Here is a 22,981-nt window from a genome sequence, read left to right on the forward strand (position 1 = left end):
AAGGGGCCTTGCCAGGGGAATGTCCTCCCTGGAGTGTCCCCATTGTCCTCGGGGGGCTTGGAGCTGGCACCATCATTGATGCAATGCTGGGTGATGCTCCCAGTGGCTTTGGAGATGTCAAGGGCCAGGAAACCCAGGGGCCAGCTGGGCTTCCCACGGCTTGTGAGGGATCCAGGTGACCTCCACAGACATTGGGTCTGTGCCCCTCTAGCAGAGGAGGAGGTGTCCTTGTGCAGCCCTGCTGCCCACAAAGGCTGTCCTGGGGACACTGGGGAGGAGTGGGGGCAGCAGGGGTCTGTGTGACCGGTGACCTGTGTTTCAGGGAGCCCCTGACCCACCATGACATTCAAGCAAGCATCCATGATGGCCCCGGAGGCCACAGCCAGCACGCTGCCCATGAACACCATGGAGAACTCCACTGAGGCTGCAGGACCAGGCGAGAACAAGGAGGACATGTTCACCAAGCTGAGGGACAAGTTCATGAATGAGCTCAACAAGATCCCCTGTGAGTAGCTCCTTTCCCAGGTGTTGCCCTCCTGATGACCCACCCACTGCACTGGTCCCAGTACAACCTGTGGAGCAAGGTTTTTGGGTGGCTGGGAGAGAGCTGCAGGCTGACCACAAAACTGGCTTTTGCCCACAGTGCCACCCTGGGCCCTCATTGCCATCGCAGTTGTGGCTGGACTCCTCATCCTCACCTGTTGCTTCTGTATCTGCAAGAAGTGCTGCTGCAAGAAGAAGAAGAACAAGAAGGAGAAGGGCAAGGGCATGAAGAACGCCATGAACATGAAGGACATGAAGTCAGGCAACCAGGTGATGGCCTCCAGGGCTGCTCATCCAACAGCCCCTCTGGCTGAGTTATGGACTGTGTCAGGGCACTCATAGATCAGACAGCAGATTGGGATAGAGCCACCAGGACCCCAGGATGGGACAGTGGAGCCAGGACCTGGGACAGCACTGTCCTCTTCCAGTGCTTGGTGGCCCAGATGGACCAGGCTCAAACTGGCCTGGACCTCCCAATAGTTCACCTGAGCCAGGAAATGTTGATTCGATCCCTTGTGTCCCTACCTCCCTCTGGGTCAGACTCATTTCTCCGAGCCTTTAACTGAGAGGGGAGGGCTACCAGGCCAAAACACCCGCCAGTTTGAGATTCCCCCAAAATGTCTGTGGTGAAGTGGCAGGTGCTGGTACGTCATCCTGGTGGCCAGCCCGAAGCAGTCTTTGGGACCCTCAGGTTTGGAGCCACCCCAGCCATCGCAATGGACTTGACCCATGGCTATTCGGAGGGGGTAGGAGAATTTGGGTATCTGTTCCTGCTCTTCAGAGCTGTGTGGGCACCATGGGCATGCAGACAAGGCTGGAGCAGGAGAGGGGGGAGGTGTGGGGTGGGATTCCCCAGTGGAGGGCAAGGGCTGCGTCCTCTGGGGCTCCACGGACAGTACAAGCCCTGATCCCCCACCCTGCCATGGGTCCCTTGCTGTCTCTGTAATGTGTCTCTCTTTGCTCATGGTGAACTCACTGTCTCCTGCCCTACTACCCTGGTTGCCTCTCTGCTCTGGGACACCCTCCACGTAAGTGTCATCATAAGCCTCTTCCATCATCTGCTTCCTGGGTAGGATGGGGGACTGGGGACACATCAAAGAGAGGGTAAGGAGCTGGGACTCCCACCCAATGGACTGTGTTTGGAGACGCAGGAAGAGGGTGGATTTCCTGGGGACAATCTATTTCTGAGCCTACAAAGCCTGGAAATGGCCCTGATAAGCCCTTAGTTCTGACTGTAGTGCTCCTTCAAGCATGGACTGTGGGGCACAGGACCCACCACCTGCAAGCACCAAACCTTCCTCCACTGGAGTCGGTCCCTTGTCCTGGCACTCCTGGCAGCACCGGGGGCTCCCTGGGAGCTGCATGGCTGTGGCACACCCAGTGCCACCCCCAGCCTGCTCTATCAGTGCTTCATGTCCCCAGCATGTGGGTCTCCTTTCCTTTGGTGGGGATAATCTGGGTGTTGAGATGCCAGGAGGATTGGGGTGCTGACATCCCCAGTGTTGTTGGGGCCGGGGCTGCTGGGCTGTGACTGTCCAGCTGAGCTGGACCTCGGCTGCCATTTCAGGACCAACAGGACGACGATGATGCAGAGACGGGTCTGACAGAGGGGGAAGGTGAGGAAGAGGAGAAGGAACCAGAGAACCTGGGCAAGCTGCAGTTCTCACTGGACTATGATTTCCAGGCAAACCAGGTGATGGAGAGGCTGGGGCCCAGCTGAGGAGTGGGATTTGCCTGGGGGGAATTGAGGGGACGACAGGTCTTTGTGCTGGACTTGGGAGGCACATGAGGGAAGGAGGAGCCGGGTACTGTAATTCAGGAAGTCCTGCCCCATGTTGGACTGGAGATGAGCTCTTGGCAGCTGCAGTGCATGGCTGGGCTGTCTGACTGAGGACTCCTCTGCCCTTCCAGCTCACAGTGGGGATCCTCCAAGCTGCTGAACTGCCAGCTTTGGACATGGGTGGCACTTCAGACCCCTATGTTAAAGTGTTCCTGCTTCCTGACAAGAAGAAAAAGTATGAGACCAAAGTACAGAAGAAGACCCTCAACCCGGCTTTCAATGAGACCTTCACCTTCAAGGTGAGCCGCTTCATCCGTAAAACAGGACAGATGTCTCCCACTCCAACCCTTCCCCCTGGTTGTAGCAGTACCGTGTGCTGACTTTCCCTTGCAGGAGTGGGTGGTCCTGGCTTGGGGTCCTCTGAGCCCCTTGCAACCCAGTTGTTCCTTTGTGCAGGTGCCCTACCAGGAGCTGGGTGGGAAGACACTGGTGATGGCCATCTATGACTTCGATCGCTTCTCCAAGCACGACATCATCGGTGAGGTAAAGGTGCCCATGAACACAGTGGACCTGGGCCAGCCCATTGAGGAATGGCGGGACCTGCAGAGTGGTGAGAAGGAGGAGGTGAGAGCTGGGGGACCAAGATGGGGGCTGGCCATGGGGTGAACTCTGCTTTCAGGGCCATCCCACGGTGCTCATCCCACAACCACTGTGGGGTCCCACCAGTGGGATATCCCAGAATATCCCTGGCAGTCATTGCTGGGCAGTATCTGACTGGTTGTTCCTCTGTGTAACAACGTCTCTGTAATAAAAATCAGGACTTTAAAACATCTTGAGCCCTGTGCTGGGCACTGGCTTGTCCTGGACCCAGTGATCAAACTCTTGTGTTGGTACATAGGGTGCCAGCTTTTACCTGGACTGAGTAGGGTTTGCAGGGAGCTGCATGTGTGATCATGTCCAGACACTGGAGTCCCAGGCACTGGCACAGCTTTGATCTTCCCTCCTTGCCCTGCTTGGCAGCCAGAGAAGCTGGGAGATATCTGCATCTCCCTCCGGTACGTGCCCACGGCTGGGAAGCTCACAGTCTGCATCCTGGAAGCCAAAAACCTGAAGAAGATGGATGTCGGGGGCCTCTCAGGTGGGTGTTGCTCAGAGGCAGCCTCCCCCTGCCCTACTGGGGGCTCTCAGCACCCCCTGTGGGGAAGGACTCTGGGGCCACCTGTCTGGCAGAGCTTGGGAAAACCCCCAGTGCTTCCTCACGCCTTGAAGGCAGCCCAAGGTCTGGCTGGGGAATGAGGGGAGACAGGCATGGGATGTGCCCCCAACTCTTGGTCCTCCTGGTTTGAGCAGGATGCTGCAGGACCTGGGTGATTAAAGTGCTCCTCTACCATGCTCCTGGTCCTGCTCCTCCCTCACCTGGAAGCTGGGGACCATGGTCAACAGCAGGTTTGGTGCTTAAAGCATCTTCTCAGCCCCATCCTGGGGCTGAGCTTTGTGCCCAGGGGTCCTCAGCTCTCTCCAGACATGCTTTAACCACGACAAGAGCAGTACCTGCTTGACTGGATGGACTCAGCTTTATTGTGGACTTTCCTGCTCCAGAAACAGGGGAGACAGGCCAGGACCCACCCAATATCACCCATCTGACAGGCCAGCTGTCACTCCACTGTCCCCTGCCTTCCTACAAGGGGGCCACAGCATAGAATCCCAGAATCATTAGATTTCCAACAGAATCATGTTGGAAGAGACCTCCAGGATCATCAAGTTCAACCTATGCCTGATCCCCATCTTGCCACCCCAGACCAGAGCACTGAATGCCATGTCCAGGTGTTGCTTGGACAGCTCTAAGGATAGGGACTCCACCACATCCCTGGCAGTTCCAATGCCTGACCATCTTTTCCATAAACAAATTCTTCCTGATGTCCAACCTGAACCTCCCCTGTCTCCGCTTGAGGCTGTTTCTTCTTGTCCTGTCCCTTGTTCCTCGGGAGCCAAGCCTGACCCCCCTGGCTACCTTCCTCTGTCAGGGAGTTGTGGAGAATGAGACGGTCCCCACTGAGCTTCCTTTTCTCCAGACTGAGCCCCCCAGCTACCTCAGCCTCTTCTCTCATATCTGACTCTCCAGACCCTTCCCCAGTTCTGCTGAATGCAGAATAGCTCCACCCCTTGTCCAGCTGCTCCCATGAATCTTCTCCAGCCCAACCATTTTGTCTTTGGCATCCACCCACAAACCTCAGACCACCTTTACTCAGGGCAGTCTCTCCCTCACCCTGGGTTGAGATGTCTCCTGGGGCCAGGGCAGTGGTGTCCCAGGGCACCTCAGTTGTGGTTAATGCCCCATCCTGACCCCCAGATCCCTATGTGAAGATCCACCTGCTGCAGAATGGCAAGAGGTTGAAGAAGAAGAAGACCACAGTCAAGAAGAAGACCCTGAACCCTTACTTCAATGAGTCCTTCAGCTTTGAGATCCCCTTTGAGCAGATACAGGTTTGTCTGATGACTCCCCTGGGATGGAAGGTGTCCTAAAGTTGCCTGAGCCTTTGTCACAGCCTTCCCAGCAGCCTGAGCCGCTCCTGCTGAGCTCCTGGTCTGGTCACCCAGGAGAATCTGCCAGTCCCATCTGGGGCCTGGGCTGATGCTGAGGGCAGCTGGTGCGGGGGCAGAGGTGGGAGGCTGGGCAGCACCCATGGGAGATGAACCCCCAACCCAGATCATGGCTGAAATAGGGCTTTCCTCTGCTCCTGAGCCTACAGTTCTCACCCTAAGCATAACAGGGTGGTCCTGGGGGAATTTTGGACCCTTGTCCACTGCCTTTGCCCCTCCATGTCCTGTGCAAGTCCCTGCACATGTCCCTTTCCTGAGTAGCCCACAGCTCTTTCCCAGCCCCACACCACACCTTAGTGACCTTTCCCAGGTGAATCAGCTCAGGATGAGCTGGGGCCCCCTGAACTCTGTGCTCCTCAGAGAATGAAGGAAGCAGGGAGGGGGTCCTGCCCCAAAATGGCCCACAGTGACGCTCATCCTTGGGGAATCCCTGGGACACCCTGGAGGTATAGAGCTGTCATGGCCACTGTGCCTTTCCACCCCTCTAAAAAAGGTTTCTTCCTTTAGAAAGTGCAAGTGGTCATCACAGTGCTGGACTACGACAAGCTGGGGAAGAACGAAGCCATTGGCAAGATCTTCACAGGCTTGAACTCCACTGGCACGGAGCTACGGCACTGGTCCGACATGCTGGCCAACCCCCGGCGGCCAATTGCCCAGTGGCACTCACTGAAGCCAGAGGAAGAAGTAGATGCAGCTCTTGGGAAAAACAAATAGCTCTGCTGACCAGCGCAGCACTGTGGACAGTTGACCCAGAGCTACTGATACCTCAGTTCTGCAACCTCCCTTTTGGTTTTTGTTCTAAGCTGAAATGTCCTTTAATGCCTCTGGAAGGGTATCCAGGCAGTCCAAATAGCTTCCAGGGGAAGAGGTAAAAGACATGGATGGTTCTTTTTGTTCTTCAGCATCGCTCCCTTCTGCTGCATGTCCCATTGCCTCTGTTTGCCATCCCTTCCCAGTGCAAAGCTACTGGCACACCTGGGACCTTCCCCAGCAGCTGTGTCACCAGCCTGCAGTACTGCTGCCACCATCCTGCCCTTGGGATCATGTGGGAAACTGTGGAACGTTGCATGGAGGTGATACTGGAGCCTGATGGTGCGAGATGACCAGACCCACTGTGCTTGGTTGGGGCATGACCAGCAGTGAGGCAGAAAATTGGTGCAGAAGACCCTCTGAAGAGACCCACATGCCTCCCCCTGGCTCTCCCCAAGGAAGGCTAAATGCCCCTGGCCAGCTCCAGGTTTGGAGGCTGAGGAGAGGCTTGCAGGGGCCATGGATCCTGCTGTGGTGGTGGGGTGCCAAGCCCTCAGTGTTGCAGCAGGAACTGTGGAGGCCAGTCTAGGCACAGGGAACCTCAGGAGGGCTACTCCAAGGAGGCACAGTGTGAAATGTGGATGCACCAGCAGCACTGTGTGGATCACCACCACCACCACCAGCACCAACACCTCTGTTTTGTCCCCAGAGGGGCAGCGCTGGGTGATTTGCATCTGTGTCCCACCATGCTTGGCAAATCCCATAGATCAAAATGCTTCCACAAGGAGGTTTACAATGAGAGGTGTCCAGATGTGATGGGGGCAGCCCCCTGGAGCTGCACAATGTGTCTCCCCAGGGACTGTCCATTGCATGTCCCAGAGCTCAGCCACACTGTGGGCACCCCCAGCCTCAGGGCAGCTGGGGGGCCATGGGGAGTGCCAGCCCCACCACCTGCTGTGGGTGGTGATGGCAAGAGCAAGCCTGGGTCCAACAAGGGACCAAAGCCCCTGACCCCCATGAGCTGCTACTCCCCACCAGGCCATTGGCTGTTGAGCCCACCCTGTCCTGCACCCCTCGGGGGTATAAGCCATATCCATGACCCTGACAGTGGCTAAGAGCTTCTCTAGGCTACTTTTCCCACTGTCCCAGAAAAGCCCCTGAGTCAGAAAGCTAACAGAGTTCTCTGCAGCTAGGAGAGGGTCCAGCAGCCCTGCCAAGTTCAGTCCAGTCTGTATTGGAGCCCTGATGTTAGCTCATGTCCCTGTCCCAGCTCCAGCTCCACAGCAGCCTCACACTTTAGCTTCCAGCTCCCTTTGGTTTCCCTGGACTCAGTGCTGGAGGTTCCAGCACTGCAGCAATGAAGGGCTGAGCCCCAGGGGTGTGCTGGCACTGGGGATGCTGCTCAGGGGGTTCAACACCTGGGATCAAGGTGCAGGGTGTCTTGGGTCCAGGGACAAAGTGCCAAAACTGAGCTCATCCCAGTGCTGTTGGATGCTTTAGCATGCAAACATTTCCCACAGCTCTGACTTCCCAAAGGGCATCCTGGTCCTCTCCAGAGGTGGGGAGATCATGGCAACCTTGAGGGCAGCCACTGGTTTTGAAACTTGAGTTGGGGTGTTCAAATGGACATGGGGACCAGCCCCTGTCCCTGGAGGATTGTGCAGCTCTGGTCCCCAGGTCCCCCAGGGCAGGACATCTCCATCCGTGGGAGGTTTGGGGCTCGGATGGCCAAGCTGCAGTGTGGGAAGGGGATGTTGGACAGGGACCTCTAATGACCACCACCACCACCACTGCACTTGGCCTATGCCCTGATGAAGGTTGGCACTGGGGCCATGCTGGGTCTACAGGGGTCATCCAGCCAGTGGTCTCTCAGGGCCATCTCCAGCTTTAAATTAGTCCCTTTTCCTAATGGATGTGTCGGTGTCAACAGATTGGGTCCTGTCCTGCCCCTGTAGCCAAAGGGAGAAGCCTTGGGATGCTTTTAATAATGGGGAGCTGGAGAGTGGGGGGGCGATGCCCCATGGTCAGGAGCACTGGTAGGACTCTGTCTCATTTTGGGGTCCATCCAGGAACCGGAAGGGGGGTGTGTGGGGGCGTTTGCCTTACATGGAATAAGTTAAAAGAGGAGGAATTAGAAAAAGCACTGAAATCCTACTGTTTGCAGACAGTGACTGTGCATGGCCCCGCAGCATTCCCGGGAAAGCAGGTGGAGGTGTGCACATCTGCACATCACATTGCACATCTGCACACCTGCACATCACACCTGCACACACCAGATGCACCCCCCTCCTGGGCGCTCCTCTCTGCCCCACCACTCCCCACCCCCAGCCCCGCCGCACGGACCTTGCCTCGCCAGGAGTGGAGATCCCACCTGGCTGCTTTCCATTTAGACTCTTTAAGCCTTGGGGGAGGGGAAAGACTGTGACTTTAATACATTATTTATTTTTTAATAAAAAAGGGAAAACCAACCAACATACTGAAGCCATCTGCGCTGCCTCTGCCCCCCCCCCCCTTATCTGTGTGTAGGTAAATGATATGGAGAGATAGCTGTATATACCACGAGCAGTGCATGTGACGCAGCCACGTAGCAGTAGCAGCATGGCCCCAGCCCAGCGGCGCTGCCACCGCCCCGTCCCCAGCTCCGGCCTCCCGCCAGGGAGGAGGCGGCGACGACCAAAACTCATCGCTCGAGAGCTCTCCACCGCCCTGATTATCACACCCCCCCCCCCCCCCCCCCGAAATTAAATGAAATTCCTCAATTAAATCGTATTAAAGAAGAAAATAATGCCAAGAAGCAAAGCATGCCAAGCCCGGCCCGCCAGCGGAGGTGAGCTGTCACCGATGCGGCCGTGGCGTCCATGTGTGTCGTGTTCCTGTGTCTTGTCGCGTTTGTCCCATGGCCGGGTAGCAGCAACATCGTAGCTTCGGTGTCCTGTGTCGCGTTGTTGCATTTTACCGTCAGAGCAACTTTAGAAGCCATATTAGAGCACGGTGCACCGGGACCCCACGGGGACAGGCCCACGGTGAGCCGTGACCTCCTTCCCCCGTGTGTCCACGTCCCCCCTGGTTTCGCGGGGCTCAGGCTGCCAGGAGCCGCAGCGGCCACCGCCTCGGATGCCGCTGGCACACCGGGCGAGGGGACGGGACAACGCTGGGCACAGATGTCGGGGCCGACCTGCCGGTGATGAAAAGGCTTTTTGGAGCAATTTGGGTTGTTACTGACATGTCCAGTCGGTGGTTTCTGTCTTGGGGATGAGAGCTGGCACTTCCCTCTCCTGGAGGCACCGCGGAGCAAACCCGGCTGCGCAACGGAGATGCTCCCAGGGTTAAAAAAGGAAATGAAGCCACGAGTCTTGGCAACAGGATCGGGTTCCTTTTCGTTTTTTCTCCCGATCTGGGCGGGAGGAGCCACGTCCTTTGGGAGTCGCAGGTTCGGCCATTCCTGGCCCCGCAGTGCCGGCCCCTCTCTGCCCCATCCCAGCCCCGCAGCGCTCGGCTCCGTCGGAAGCTGCTTTTAATGCCCTTTTCCCTCGTGTGGACTCTGTCTTTGCGTCTCTGATCGTTTGATGGTTTTTTTTGTAATGATTTCCATCTCCTTATTAAAGAAACGAGCTGAAAGGAGCTGGTTCCCTTCTGGTCTTGATGCTGGGGCACACGGGCCATCCGCGGTGAGGGGCAGGACCCAGGGCAGTGAGCCCAGGGATGATGGAGGGATGGAGGTGTGGGTGGAGCCTCACAAGGGCCCAGGTCCCCCAAAACACAGAATCATGAAATCACTTATGATGGAAAGGCCCCTTAAGATCATGGCGTTCAACTGTTAACCCAGCATTGCCATGTTTACCACTAAACCATGTCCAGTTGTCACATTCATGCACCATTTGAACATTTCCGGGGACTTCGCCGCTGCCCTGGGCAGCTGTGCCACAGCCTGACAACCTTTTCAGGGAAGAACTTTTCCCCAATATCCAAACCTAAATGTTTCGTGGCACAACGTGAGGCCATTTCCTCTTGTCCCATCCCTTGTTCCCAGGGAGCAGACCCCCATCCCTCCTGTCAGGGAATTGTGCAGAGCCAGAAGGTTCCCCCTGAGCCTCCTTTTCTCCAGGCTGAGACCCCCCCCAGCTCCCTCTGACTTGTGCTCTGGGCAGCCTTGTGTACCCCAGATGAGCAAGGCCAGACCAGGTGGGATAGGTAGGAAATACCAAAGGTCCCCACAGAATTCTTTGCCCCCAGCACACTGAGTCTGGTCCATACAGTCATCATGCTCCAAAGGGATGCTGGACACCCCTAACTCCTAAGGGAAGAACTCAACTTGCACCAACCACCTCTGAAGACTGGAACATGTGGGGGTTCCAGCAGCCTCACCCGAGACAGTTCCCAGGTGTGACACTGCCTGTGCCACTTTGTGCTGACCAAACTTCTCAGCAGAGCAAACACAGGGCTTGCCACCGGATTGGGAAGCACCTGATTCCCAGTGTGGTGCAGAGGAGATGGGACCCTCTCCTGTTTCCCCTTCCCACTGGTGGGTGATTTTCAGTTTCATTTGCTTCATTTCAGCTTCCCCTGAAAAGGCACCTGTGTTGTAGTTGCAGAGCATTTGTGGTTGTATGGATGATGGATATTGTTATGCCACAAGAGTTTTGGGAGAAACAGGGAATTCTAGCACAAACAACTTGTAATTCCAGAAAGATGGAAGCAAAGTCAAAGCTTCTATTTTATCAACTCTTACTTTATTAATTTATAAATACTGTTGTGTTTACAAGCATCATAGCTGTGAATATTATTCCCAAACTTTCAAACACATAATACTTATAATACTATATAACAACAACCAGTAAAACAAATCATTCATCTCAGGGTTTGAAAGGCCACTCAAAAGTTGCATAAAAATACATTCTCTCCCCATCTCATCAGCCAGTCCTGCTTCTCCAAGGAGTTTATTTACAAAGAGCCATCACCAAACTTCCAGCCGCAACAGGTGGGTTCACCCCAAGCAATAAAAATTAACTCACCCCAAGAATTGCTTAGAAAAAAAACCTCATGTTCCCCAAGGGAGACCACGTCTGGCAAATGCTCTGGTTCCAAGAGGGATCAATTTTAAAACGTATTTGCTCCGCACCTTGTCCCAAGCACAGGGTTCAAGGTGTCCTGTTTGTCACCTCCTCAGTGCACTGGTTATGTCAGGCATGAAGTAAGACAAAAAATATCCATTCTCAAGAATCTGGTTTGCAGTTGCACTGTCACCATGAGACGCTCACAGCTTTGGCTGGTCAGGGACACTGAGCTGAGGGGGCCCAAGGCTCAGGAGAATCCAGTGCTAAGCACGCACTTCAGCTAAAGTGATTTGGCTTTGCAAGGTGCCACTCAGAAGAATGAACCTCCCACAGCCTTTCCACTCTGCTCCTTGGGAAAAAGAGCAGTGATTATCCTGGTAGGAAGGGGAAAAACATCAGTGCAGGATGGATTTGTCAGATTGGGTTGAACCCTCTCCCTAAAACAGACATCAGGCTTCTTCCTGCTGCCAGGAACCTGCCTGTGAGAAGAACAGGATCTTTATTCTCAACTCTCCTCCTCATCCTGCTGGGATGCATGGTCTGAGGTGCTGGCCCAGCTGGGGAGCGCCTCCTCCTCCATGTGGCACAGAAGGGACCGGGCTCCTGATCCCTAATCTCCTGACCACAGCCAGAGCCCGATGCTGAAGCAAGGAGTGGGTCACCAAGAGAGAAAACATCAAGAACGGCAGAAGTACTCACATAAAGAGTGCACCAAGAGGGAATGGCGTGCAGGGGAAGCATTGACCGGATCTCAAGACTTAAAGCTGTTAAATAGAGCAGGGTTAAAATCAAGGAATATAAAAAGGATGCCTGGCTTAGGCAGTGCTCTGCAGAAATCCTGATGCCTTTACCAGCTTTGGTCTCTTCCTCCCAAAGCTCAGCAGCAGAGGAAGAGCCTCAGTGTACCAGGAGAAATGGTGCCTCAGCTGCACGAACGGCTCCAGCTGAAAAGCAACTTATGGTCAGAGCTGCCTGGGGAAAACTGGCAGCTCCAGGAAGAGCAAGAGAGGTGGAAACAGGCAGGACAGGGAGGGGAAGGGAGGAAAATGGAGAATTGGGAGTGGGGGGGAACAAAGAGAAAACCCGAGGAAGAGGAAAATGGGGAGGTTTTCTGAGACAGTAACAAGCAAAAGGTTTGAAAAAGCCCAGGACTGCCCAAGAGAGATAAGTTTTACCCTGTTGAGGAAGCTCAAGTATTCTGCTCACATTCAAGTATCTCATCTCTCTGGCAGTGGATAGTCCCCCACAGCCAGAGCCAGCAGAGCTGCTTGGGAACATGGTAGAGCTGCTTTATGGCCACCTCCAGGTTCAGTGACTGAGAACTGCTGTCCTTGGCCAGACAAAGTCTGGGGAGTTGAAGGACAAAGGGGATGAAAGGACAAATGTAAGGATGTAGATGGGAGAGTGTTTTGGATACAGCAGGATGGTTCTGAGAGGGAAGGTATTGTTTGAGAGGAGTCTCTAAATGGGAAGCTCAGAAGACCCAATGACATCCCACAGCATGGAGAGAGGAGCCAATGTCTAAATGCCCATGGGAGAGAACAATTCCAAACTGTTCAGAGTACATGTAATATTAAAGAGGAGTATTTCTGGAGGTTTCCTTCAAGGTCAAAGCTTATCACAAGTTTTTGACAGGTCAGAAGACTTTCATCATGGTGATTCAGTTACCAGCAGCTCCTTGTCCCTCTGATACTGACACATCCTTACCTTTCCAAGGTGTGTGGATCAAGATGCTGGCATTTGCTCTCTACAAATCCTGCTGCAAATCAAAGTGGGGGGGTACCCGAAATACCAGACCAGGCTCTGCTATGGGGCTCTGCCTTCAGGAAGGCAGCAGGAATAATGTCCCAGATGGCTGTTGGGAAGGGAAGGCTGGTTTCTGGCATGGGCACAGCTCCCTGCAAGGTGATTCATGCTCATACACAGGTGAGAGCAGCAGAGGGTCTGTAGGGGTTCAAGTTCATCTTTCAGAAAGCTCAGCAAGTGTCTGGGATATATCCTGTCCCAAGGAATAAGAGTCCAGGTGGCAACTGGATGCTACCAACCACAGAGACAGGAGCCCTGGAAGCACACAAGGTGACACAGGATCACCCAGGCTGTGGGGGAAAGGGAGGGTGAGGGATAAGGGCGTGACAATGAGTATCACTACTGATGTTATTGAACAGGTTCAAAATCTTATCTTAAATAGAAGACTCAGTCTACTGGGGAAAGAGGAGAAGGTCTCTGTGCAAAACAGCTCATCAGCCTGTGACAAATACGAGCTCTGGTGGCTTTCACAGCACCACATTTAACCAGAGTCCTACATCTCAATGGGCTGATGTGCATCCTCAGAGTCCCAGCCCATGTTCACATTTCCCACCTGTAAAGGGCTTGGATATGCTGGGTTAGTTCTTCAGATGTCACTTTTTATAGTAGGAGCTTCCCACTCCAGGTCAGAGTCCAAAACCAAATACTGAGCTTCTGGAAGAAGTTTTGGCAACTCAAACCCAGTCCTCACATTTTTCCCTTGAATAAAATGTCTGAGATATCACAACATGCATAAATTAAAAAAAAAAAAATTGAATGGCAGGGGATGTGTTGGGAGGAAATAGGGGTAGAAAGGGAATGTACAGCAAAGGGCAGGGCAAGGCAGGTGTGACATTGATCCCACAGCTGAAACACTTGCTGTACGTGACAGTAAGGAAAGGGGGTAGGGGTTAGTGGTGGGGTTGGCAGCTGGTGTAGGACACCCCTCCTTGTCCTGCCTTTGCTCAGGATTCCTATTTGGAGAGTTTGCTGATGACACGAATGAGGGCTCCATTCTCATCCTTCAGCCTTTGGTTGTCTGACTTCAGCTCTGTCAGAATCTGCAGAGAGACAAAGACAAGGTGGGATCAGAGGGGCTCGGGGGGCCAGAGAGGACACACTGCATCCCCTCCACCAAGCACACTTCCATGGCTCTGCAGCATCTCCAGAGCTTTTACAAGCTGGCTGCCAGGCACGAGAGGTGAGAGGGGCACTGAGCACAGCACTGAGCCAGGAAGCCCTGAGCCAGGGAGCCCCTGGTGCAAAGCAAGGCCACAGCCCCAGCAGCAGGTCAGGACCAGGCCGGCAGGATAGGAACCATTTCTGAGCTGTTTCATCCCAAACCTGTGCCCAGAGGCTAAATACAACTCAGCAGACAACAGTAAAGCTGGTTTTCCTGACAATTTTTTTTTTTCATTTTGCCATGACTAGAAGGGAAACCAAAGGTCTGGAATCTCCATTTAGGACTGGACCTTGCCGAATGTCTTTACAATAGCCCCAAATCTTCTTGGGACCTCCAGAGATGTGTAATACAATCACAAGTGCCGAGGCCAGAGGACTGGTAGAACACAGTGACACTGAAGGTACCTCCTGGGTGCTCAACTGAGGTTGCAATACAGACAAAAGCCTTTGAAAACAGAGAAGAAATAGCTTAAAACAGACCCTTCCAACATTTCTCATTGGTATAAACCCTGCTGACTTCCTGTACTGCAGTGAGTGACCTTCCATGGACTGTTCCCAGCTGCTGGGCACCAGAAGGAGATCCTCTGCTCCTGTCTGAAGTATGACACACAAGGGGTCACTCCCACCATAGGTGCCAGCAGATCACAGGGTGACCTGCAGGGGCACCCATGGCAGAGCAGGATCATGTGCACGGCACCTGTATGAACTCAGCCACAACTTCTGTCTGCCACTGTGCATCTTGGAGGAATTCCCTCAAATTCAAAATCTGTACTAAATCTTATCCTTCCTCCTAACCTGGTGTAGCACCGTTGGCCACAATGTCCTGTCCCCCTCTACCTACAGTCACTCTATGATCACCAGGTCCTGAGGCAGTACCAGCACCCACCAGAGCAATTCCCTTCTTCCACAGTTGGGCCCAGCCATGGTGGGCCCCAAAACACCCAACTCCATCCCTGTGGGCACTGGTGGTGGATATTTCAGGTGGAAGGTTTTTTTAGAGAGGAGGGGTTGGTGCTTCATGGTGAGATATTGTGGAAAGGGTAAATCCATGTGCTGGGCTGGCCAGAGCTCTGGCCAGAGCTCCAGCCAGTGATGCTGAGTGTGCCTCCCTGGACCCAGTGCTGGTGTGACAGGTGCATCACCATGTCTGGGCTGTCACCAGAATACCCATGGCTCCTTGTGCCATTTCTCATGGCCAAAGAGGAAGCACTGCCATCACTATCACCAAAGTGATCAGGAGCTCAGAGACACAGCAGAGCCCTTGATAACTCTGCACTCTTCTGTTTCCTCCTGAGTTTCACCTGCCACTCACACTGCTGCCTCCCAGTGCCCCACAAGAGCCCCACCACCCACTGGGAAGTCCTGTCAGGCCCCTGTCACTGCCTGGGGTGGCTCTGCAGTGCCCATTGCTGTGATAATGGGTGTGTGAGGTCCTGACACGTTTTGGTAGAGAGAATCTGTCACAGGTTCCCAGAAATTATGCCAGAGAGAACCACCCCAGTCCCAGGGCTCAGCTGGAGCTTGATGGGGCTGTGCCTCACAGGGCGGCTTCATGTGACCCGTGTCACTTATTTGAAAATGAAGGAGTGTAAACACATGTGAAATAAGTGCCTCTGGACACGTTTCCTGGTCATAACCCGGCTCCACCAGTGCCCATTGAGGCTTCCTGAAAGCTTCATATCAGCCTTACACAATACAAGCCCAGGGCAGTCCTCCCTTTGAAGTGGAGTAGCCTCAAGCCAAGTGAAATGAACCCCATGGGAACAGACTGGAAGGGCTGGAAGTTTCCAGCAGCTTTCTAGATGTCTCACAGGAATGGTGAGCAGGGTGACCATTCCCAGCCCCAGGGAATGGCAAGGCTGACCATAATGCAGTGTCAGTGTCACCTGAGATTGGGCTGGAGGCTGCTCTGAGCAGCAGGGCTGTGTGTTACCTGGGACATTGGAGAACACAGCTCCTCAAAAATAATGTGGATTCAGGAAAATGAGTTTCACTGAAAAGCACTGCTGCCAGAGTATAGTACATCTGGCAGAGCTTAAAACAGTGACATCACTGTACAGCTGTGATGTTCACAGACACCACTGAGGCAGAGTTTACACATCCCAGCAACATACTGTATTAGCCCTACTAAAAGAGTTGAAAATAAATCAGCAGAGCTTGCAGCCCATGGCTCTCCCCCAGCTCGGGCACTGGCAGGGAACTGCAAATCTGTAAGTGAGGAGGGAAGGATGAGCCTCAGCCAGAGCAGAGGGGGGATGGAAAGGCAGTGATCACATGGACACGTCCTGGGAAGAAGAGAGGTGACTTGCAGGTTGTGAAACATCAGTTCTTTGAATCTGGGAATCATTTTGCCCAATTTTCCCTCTCAGATCTCAAAGCACATGGGAAAGGAGAATGACTTAAACTCACAGTTTATGAGAAGAAATGAGGCAGGGCCAGGCTGGAGGATAGTTCCACAGATTAAAACCAGAAATGCTGTGAGATCATTTCACCTGACCATCTGCACAATCCAGGGCATACAACATGACACCCGACTCTCCTGGCCCTTGTGACACACATGTGGGCTTGAGCTGAGTTTTCTGGAAAGGGGAAGCCACAATTCCCCTGATTAGTTTGTTTCTATGGTTAATCAGCCTTGATATAATTTGTGTGCTAAAAATAGATTTCTTTATTCTGTGGTGCCACTTCCAGCCCACAAGAGCACATGACTTCTTGTGTCGCAAGGGATATGACTATCCTGACTAACCTGCAAAGGACAGGTAGGGCCCCAAGAAAAGAGCATTTACAGCTTTATTTTAGCATTGAACCAATGAAGTAATCACCAAGGAAGTGATGTAATTTAACTGTGTGATGTGTGAGGGCAAAGCTTAGGGAAGACTCTTCCTTGGGTTTCAAACATTAATTGTCCTGCACTGGATTTCAAACAGAAGATGAAAACACAGAGCACTCCTAGTCTGGCTCCTGCTGCATCCCCCACCCTGTGCCAGCCCATAGGAGGCAAGGGGGATTGCTGAGCCTGTGGACTCACAGTCAAAAATGTCAATTTAAAATAAGGAAAGGAGCTTGTCATTTTTGTTCAAGTGACTAAGAAAACCTGCTGAGGAGACCTCAGTTGGTAGTTTTTCCTAGAAATACTCTTTCTGTCTAAAATGTTCGCTTTTCACAACACCCCTGAAAATTTCCTGACTTTGGATAATCTGATTTGCTGAGTGCTAGCTTCTTCCCTAACTAAGTCCAATTAAAAAAAAAAATTCTATTATAAGCAGACAGCATAAACCATCTATTTTCAAGTGTCCAAGGCCTGACTGGATGGGGCTTGGAGCAGCCTGGTCTAGTGGAAGATGTCCCTGCAGATGGGAGGGGGTGGAATGAGATGAACTTTAATGCCCCTTCCAAAACAAACCATTCTGTGGGTCTGTTTCAAGGCAAAGTACCAGACAAGGAGCTGCTGGCACTGCCAAGCCACCCAAAAGCCATTCCCCAATGCTAAGCTGGCAAGGGCAGAAGCATCTGTCAAGCAGAGCAAGAGCCAGCAGGATGAGCAGAGCTCTAGCAAAGCCTTGCTGAGACAACAGCACCATGCTTGTGGAATTTGGAGATCCTTTGCCACAAGCTTTTGAGCCACAAGCTTCACCAGACACCCTGGAGTGCAAGGAAGTGCGGGAAGCACCCAGCCAGGGAGTGGAGACCTGCCTGGAAGAGCAGAAGAGGGAGGCAAGATGAGCCGGAGGGAAAGCAGCTACAGCTCCTCTGATTCCGAGGGCTTGGCAGGCAGAGAAAGTCTGGCTACAACGCGGGTCAGAGCCCTGTTCTCAGCCAGCAGCTGCTCATTCATCTGCCTCAGAGTGTGAATCTGTTTGAGCTGGTGGAGATTCTGCAGAGAGGAGTGAACAGAGAAATACAGAGCACATAATGGAAACAAAATGGGAACAGAAATGGGAGTTTAGTCCATAGGCAGTGAAAAAGAGAATAAAAGAAATTAGTAGCAGTGAGTGCTGGATGGGGAAAGCATGACAACACACCCAGGATATTTTGGGAATCAGCTCTTTTTCGAGGGGCTCCCAAAGTCTTAAAAAAGGTCAAATGCAGGGATTTCCCACCACAAAGGAGGATTATATTCTAGACAGCCTGGCACTTGGGAACTGCTGTGAGACCTATCACCAGTGACCTAACACATACACAGGCTCTGAAAGCACCACTGGAAACTGAGAATTTCTTTAATATTCCTTTTCTTCATGTATCTCTAAAAGCCAAAGCTTTAGCTTTGTGTGGAGCCAAGTTGTGTGGAACAAAGAGCACTCAGAGCTTCCTGGGAGATCCCAAAGGCACATACTGAAGCACCTGAAAGTGTCACTGTCCCATGGCAGATCACTGAGACAGGTACCATGTCTGCATGTGTCCCTCATCCTTGAGTGATGCTCTTGGGTCTACCCAGGCTCAGTCCTGCCAAAACCTCTGGGGTTTGGAGGGGTTTCTCATCCCTGCCCAGATTCAACTCTTCTCTGTCACAGGACTCAATTTACCTCTCACCTTCAGAGGGGACAAGTGCGAACCTTAAACTGCTTATTTTAGGAAGAGGAGTATGAATGAGAGCACCTCCCACAGTGGAGATGTGCCAGGAGGGCATTCCTGGTGACAAAGGCAATGAGGGACATAGGACAGGACAGAGGTCACATCCCACACTGGGGCTTGCACAGGAACAAACTGGATATGGGTAAAAACTAGGACTTGCACAGGTACAGTAGCAATGAGAGATAGGGAACAGAAGAGCCATGAGGAAGCAGAACAGAGAAATGGTACAAGCCATGAAGACATCTCAGTGCCACCAGGATGACACTGCTCCCAGTAATGCCAAAGTGAATTCATGTGCTGGACATTTAAACCACTGTGGGCGCCAGGAGATGCCAAGAGCTGTGGAGCTGCTTCCTGAGTGGCATCCATACTCTCCTTCTTCCCGAGAGGTTGGGCAACTGGGCCACAAGAACAAGAACCCCTCCTGAGCAAGAACCCATCCTGCAGGATGGAGGGAACCCCAAGACTGGGCAGGGGCAGGCAGGAAACTTCCACAAGAAGACCTGTAAGTTCAAGTGACAAAATCCCCATCCCAAACCAAAGCAGTCCCCACAAAGCACCATATTCGTCCCCATGTACTGTTACTTGAGAGCTTGCAGTGGCAGAAGACTGAGGGAAGGGTCTATGGAGAAGGGGGTTCCTTTCTACCATTTTATTAGCAGAAAGCACCCAAATGAAGGTGCTGTCTGTCCTGAACAAGGAGCACCATGAAAGAATCTACTGTGACACAAAGACAGTGGCCATCCACCCAACCTGCATTACTCAGGTTGCCCAGAGAAGCTGTGGCCGTGCCATGCCTGGAAGTGCCCAAGGCCAGGTTGGACAGGGCTTGGAGCAGTCTGGGATAGTGGGGTGTGTCCCTGTCCATGGTAGAGGGTGGAATGAGGACAGCATCTTCCAACCCAAACCAGTCTGAGATTCTGTGATGTCCATGAGCTGGCTGCAACTGGTAAGAAATCTGCTACGTCTAAGGAGATTTTGTCCAAGGGCTCCATCCGTCATCCATCTATCCATCCAAACATCCATCCATCCATCCATCCATCCATCCTTCATCCATCCATCCATCCATCCATCCATCCATCCATCCATCCATCCATCCATCCATCCTTCATCCATCCATCCATCCATCCATCCTTCATCCATCCATCCATCCATCCATCCATCCATCCATCCATCCATCATCCATCCATCCCTTCACCCACCCAAGCTTTGCTGGCTGCCACTGTGCTCAGTGAGGACAGATGGACATGGCATGGCTGTCCTGTGATACATGACACCAGGAACTGCTGGAAGACGGTTGTACTGGAATAGTCACTTCTTTTGGTGGTACCAGAACGGTTGAGGATACTTGGTCTGTTCGCCCTGGAGCCTGAGGTCAGACCCCACTGGGGGCTGCAGCTCCTCCCGAGGGCAGCTCCAATCTCTGCTCTCTGTGACAGGGACAGGACCTGAGGGAAGGGCTGCAGCTGTGTCAGGGAGGGTCAGGCTGGATACTGGGGAAAAGTTCTTCCCCCAGAGGGTGCCGGGCACTGCTCAGGCTCCCCAGAGAATGGTCCCAGCCCCGAGGCTACCAGGGCTCTAGGAGAGTTTGGACACTGCTCTCAGGGATGCATACAGTGGGATTGTTGGGGTGTCTGTGCAGGACCAGGAGTTGGACTGGGTTCCTTTCAATTTAGGATATTCCATGATTTTATGATACACAGGTAATAAAGATCCTCTGTTTTATCACAGGGCTCACAGCTGGCAGAAAGCATCTGACACACATAGCAGGGGAATCATGGTACATGACTGTGACCATTTCAGATAATTTCATTCTTTGTTATTCCACACCAGCATAGCATGGAACCTCAGCATGGTCCCTCAGCTGCTGCTCAGCCTCCACACACTGCACAGCCCACAGAAAGGACCATTTATGTAGAAACTTGTGTGTGCTGCAGGTAGGACAGGCTCCTGTTTATGCACCAAATCCAGCAAAGGCTGGGAAGCTGGGACTGAAGCCAAGGGCAAAGAGCAGGATCTGGATGATACCGCTGTGATTGCTTATCACTCTGCTTGATACTTGGCTTAGCAAAAGCAGGTTTCACAGTTCCCTGTACCTGCCTTCAATTAATGGATTTTGTGCTTACAACACTAAATAAAAATGCCCAGAGTCTGCACGACGGCTGAGACCAGGAGCTGCAGCACTGCTATGGAATAAAGGAGCTTCTGTGACCTTCAAGAACAATTGCTGTGTTAAGTTGGGACCTCAGGCACTTGGCATGGAATTCAGCTCAGTGCAAATGTTAATTTTCTTTCTCCTGAGTCAGCCAAGGTTCTGGATCTCCAGTTGAATTATACAGTCACTCAGGGAAATGCTGCACTGCTCTGTCACCTTTGCAAGAGCAGGTCTGAGGAGCAGCTCTGCCACCAAGGTTCTTGCGGTTACCAAGCCTGTCTTGCTCCTCTTTACTTCTCTATGGCTTTGGTAGCAGGGGTCACACTCCAGACAGGAACAAAGCTCATTCCCTTAAACACAGCTTGAAGTACTGTGTGTTCTGTTACCTCTGCCTCCTCTTCCTCAGAAGTCATCTGCAAGGAGAGAACAGCCCTGGCCAGGACATCTGATGTACACAACTGGACACAGACACGCCTGGATTCAACAGCTAGACATAAGTCTTGCTGGATTCAAAGACTAATTGTAAGAATTCCCAAAAACAACCTGAGACCTCATCACCTGACAGGTTTGGTCCTTTCCACTTGCTTCTCTCCACATTAAAGGAAATTGGTGAATTTGCATTTTCCTTCACAATTCCTTACTTATTCCTTCTGATTCTGCACAACAGCTACTCAGGTAGTGCAATGAGCAAGAATGAAAAGTCCAACCAGAATTAGTAAATTCTTTCCTGGCTCAACTCTCACACTATCGACTAACAGGGATGCTCTGCAGAGGTTTTCTCCCTCCCTCCCTCCTGGCAAAGAGCAGGACTGTTTTTCCCATTTCAAGGCATCATGAAAGTTGACACAACAGCTTCCTTTTGGAAAGCTCCAATTCAATGCTTCTTTTTTCAGAGATTTTATATTCCTTTTTTTTTGAGTAGCTGTCAAACAAGACATGTCACAGTGCCCTCAGGTACTCACTACATGCTTAAGGTTTTGCAAAAACTAGTAAAAATGTAGTAGCACCTTTTCCAATTTGTTCTTCATTTGTTCTACTAACAAAAGGCCCCTTTGGTTGTCCAGTGCAGCAAGAACAGGTAGAGAGCAGAGTCAGAACCAGTCTCAAAGACCTGAAGCTCATTTTCAGCTGGACCACAGGTTCCTTCAGCACATGTCTCAAGGCAGAGTAAGAACATGTCCAGCCTCCAGAAGCACTTCTCCTTCTGTACCACCCTGGCTTCCATGGCTCTGCAGCTCCAGACTACCTGAACAGGAGGTGCTCTGGCTGTGTCCAACCTTCCCTCATTAATTGCTTTCCAGAGCAGTATGTTTCTGAACTGAGGCCACTAGAGGCCACCACCTTGTCTTCTTACTTCATGGGTTGAAGCTGAAAGTTTGCAGTGGTCTGCAGAGCTGAAGGACCAACACAAACTGTTCACACCTGTTATTCTCTTGGAGACTGCAATTCTGTAATTACAGTAAAGTCTCTGTGCAGTTAGAGGTTCCTACCTGTTCACTGAACAAAGAGTTTGGAATTTAGACATATTCAATCCTTTCTCTTTCTCCTTCTGGCTCACACATCCACACGTATTTTCTCCTCTCTGAGAGAACAAGAGCCTTTACAGCAAGAAACCACTACATCCTTGTGCTACCTACTGCAGCAGAAGATGCAGCACAAGCCAATGGTCCTTTTGAAAGTATATGCTTGGTAGAAACACAAAGCTTCAAATAGAAACAGAATCGGAGCCTCCTCCAGGGTGGCAGGAAGTTGTTTCTGTCAGCGTGTGGTGCCAGGAGAGCTCTCAGGTAGGTCCTTCTGAGAGCAGCTTGGTCCCACCTGCTCATGTTGAAAGGGAAGGAAAGCACGGGGCAGAGCAAAGAGGACACTCATTCTGTGAACACAAGCACTGAAATACAGTATAACGTGATGCAGCACTGCCAAACTGGGGTGAGGCTTTAGGGCTGTGTGGACAGCCAGATGCTGCCTGGGCTCTGCAGGGCTCCCCTCACAGACAGAACTGTCCTGGAAGACACGGGAGCAAGAATGTGCCAGAGCACCAGTGGCCATGGCTCATGACAGCAAGCCATGCTGCACATCTCATCAGGAAGCAAATTCCTCTTTGCTGGAATTATCCTAGGCTGCCGTGGCCTCCCAGTGACATGCTTTGGGAAGGGAGTATAGGAACACAACCACTCTGTGTTTTATCCTGGCCAGTGTGCGTGAACTCAAAAGCCAGCTTTGTCTTCTTACCCATCCGGAGAGAACCTCAGCGGCTTAACTTGGGCTGCAGACTAGTCAGAGCACAGGGAGTCAGCACACTGGAACTCAGTGATGCCACAAAAGGTTAGTTTGGGAAGGCATTTAAGGAGAACAGCTTTCACCATTCTCTGATCAATCAGCAAAACAGATCAAACATAGAAGCAATCAGATGAATGAGAACAGGACAGTTTATTTTTGGAGAACAGGGCCATTAAAGCAAGTTCTGACTGCAGAAAGGGAAATGAGATCCTTTCCATGGACACCTTTAACAGCCTCCTCTGGTGACAATCCCCAAAGACATGAATATAAAACATAAAA

The 22,981-nt window shown here is 52.2% G+C and overlaps 2 protein-coding genes across 4 annotated transcripts in view; one reads left to right on the forward strand and one right to left on the reverse strand.

Annotated features, from left to right (window-relative positions):
• The first annotated feature begins 339 nt into the window (after nt 1-339).
• On the forward strand, nt 340-5,638 carry SYT2 (synaptotagmin 2). Its single transcript, XM_062509493.1, has 8 exons — nt 340-505; nt 644-813; nt 2,120-2,236; nt 2,455-2,622; nt 2,780-2,947; nt 3,344-3,461; nt 4,674-4,807; nt 5,432-5,638. Exons 1-8 carry the CDS (start codon nt 340-342, stop codon nt 5,636-5,638), a joined length of 1,248 nt encoding a protein of 415 aa, XP_062365477.1.
• A 4,750-nt stretch (nt 5,639-10,388) lies between these two features.
• PPP1R12B (protein phosphatase 1 regulatory subunit 12B) overlaps nt 10,389-22,981 on the reverse strand; it is a 148,640-nt gene continuing 136,047 nt past the window's right edge. For all 3 annotated transcript variants that reach the window (XM_062509641.1, XM_062509640.1, XM_062509648.1), the window contains one exon: nt 10,389-13,574. In XM_062509641.1, coding sequence (XP_062365625.1) covers nt 13,488-13,574 — 87 coding nt within the window. In that variant the 3' untranslated portion in view covers nt 10,389-13,487. The remainder of the gene's footprint in view (nt 13,575-22,981) is intronic.

Source organism: Cinclus cinclus, chromosome 27, assembly GCF_963662255.1.
Source record: "Cinclus cinclus chromosome 27, bCinCin1.1, whole genome shotgun sequence".
NCBI classification, from domain to species: Eukaryota; Metazoa; Chordata; class Aves; order Passeriformes; family Cinclidae; genus Cinclus; species Cinclus cinclus.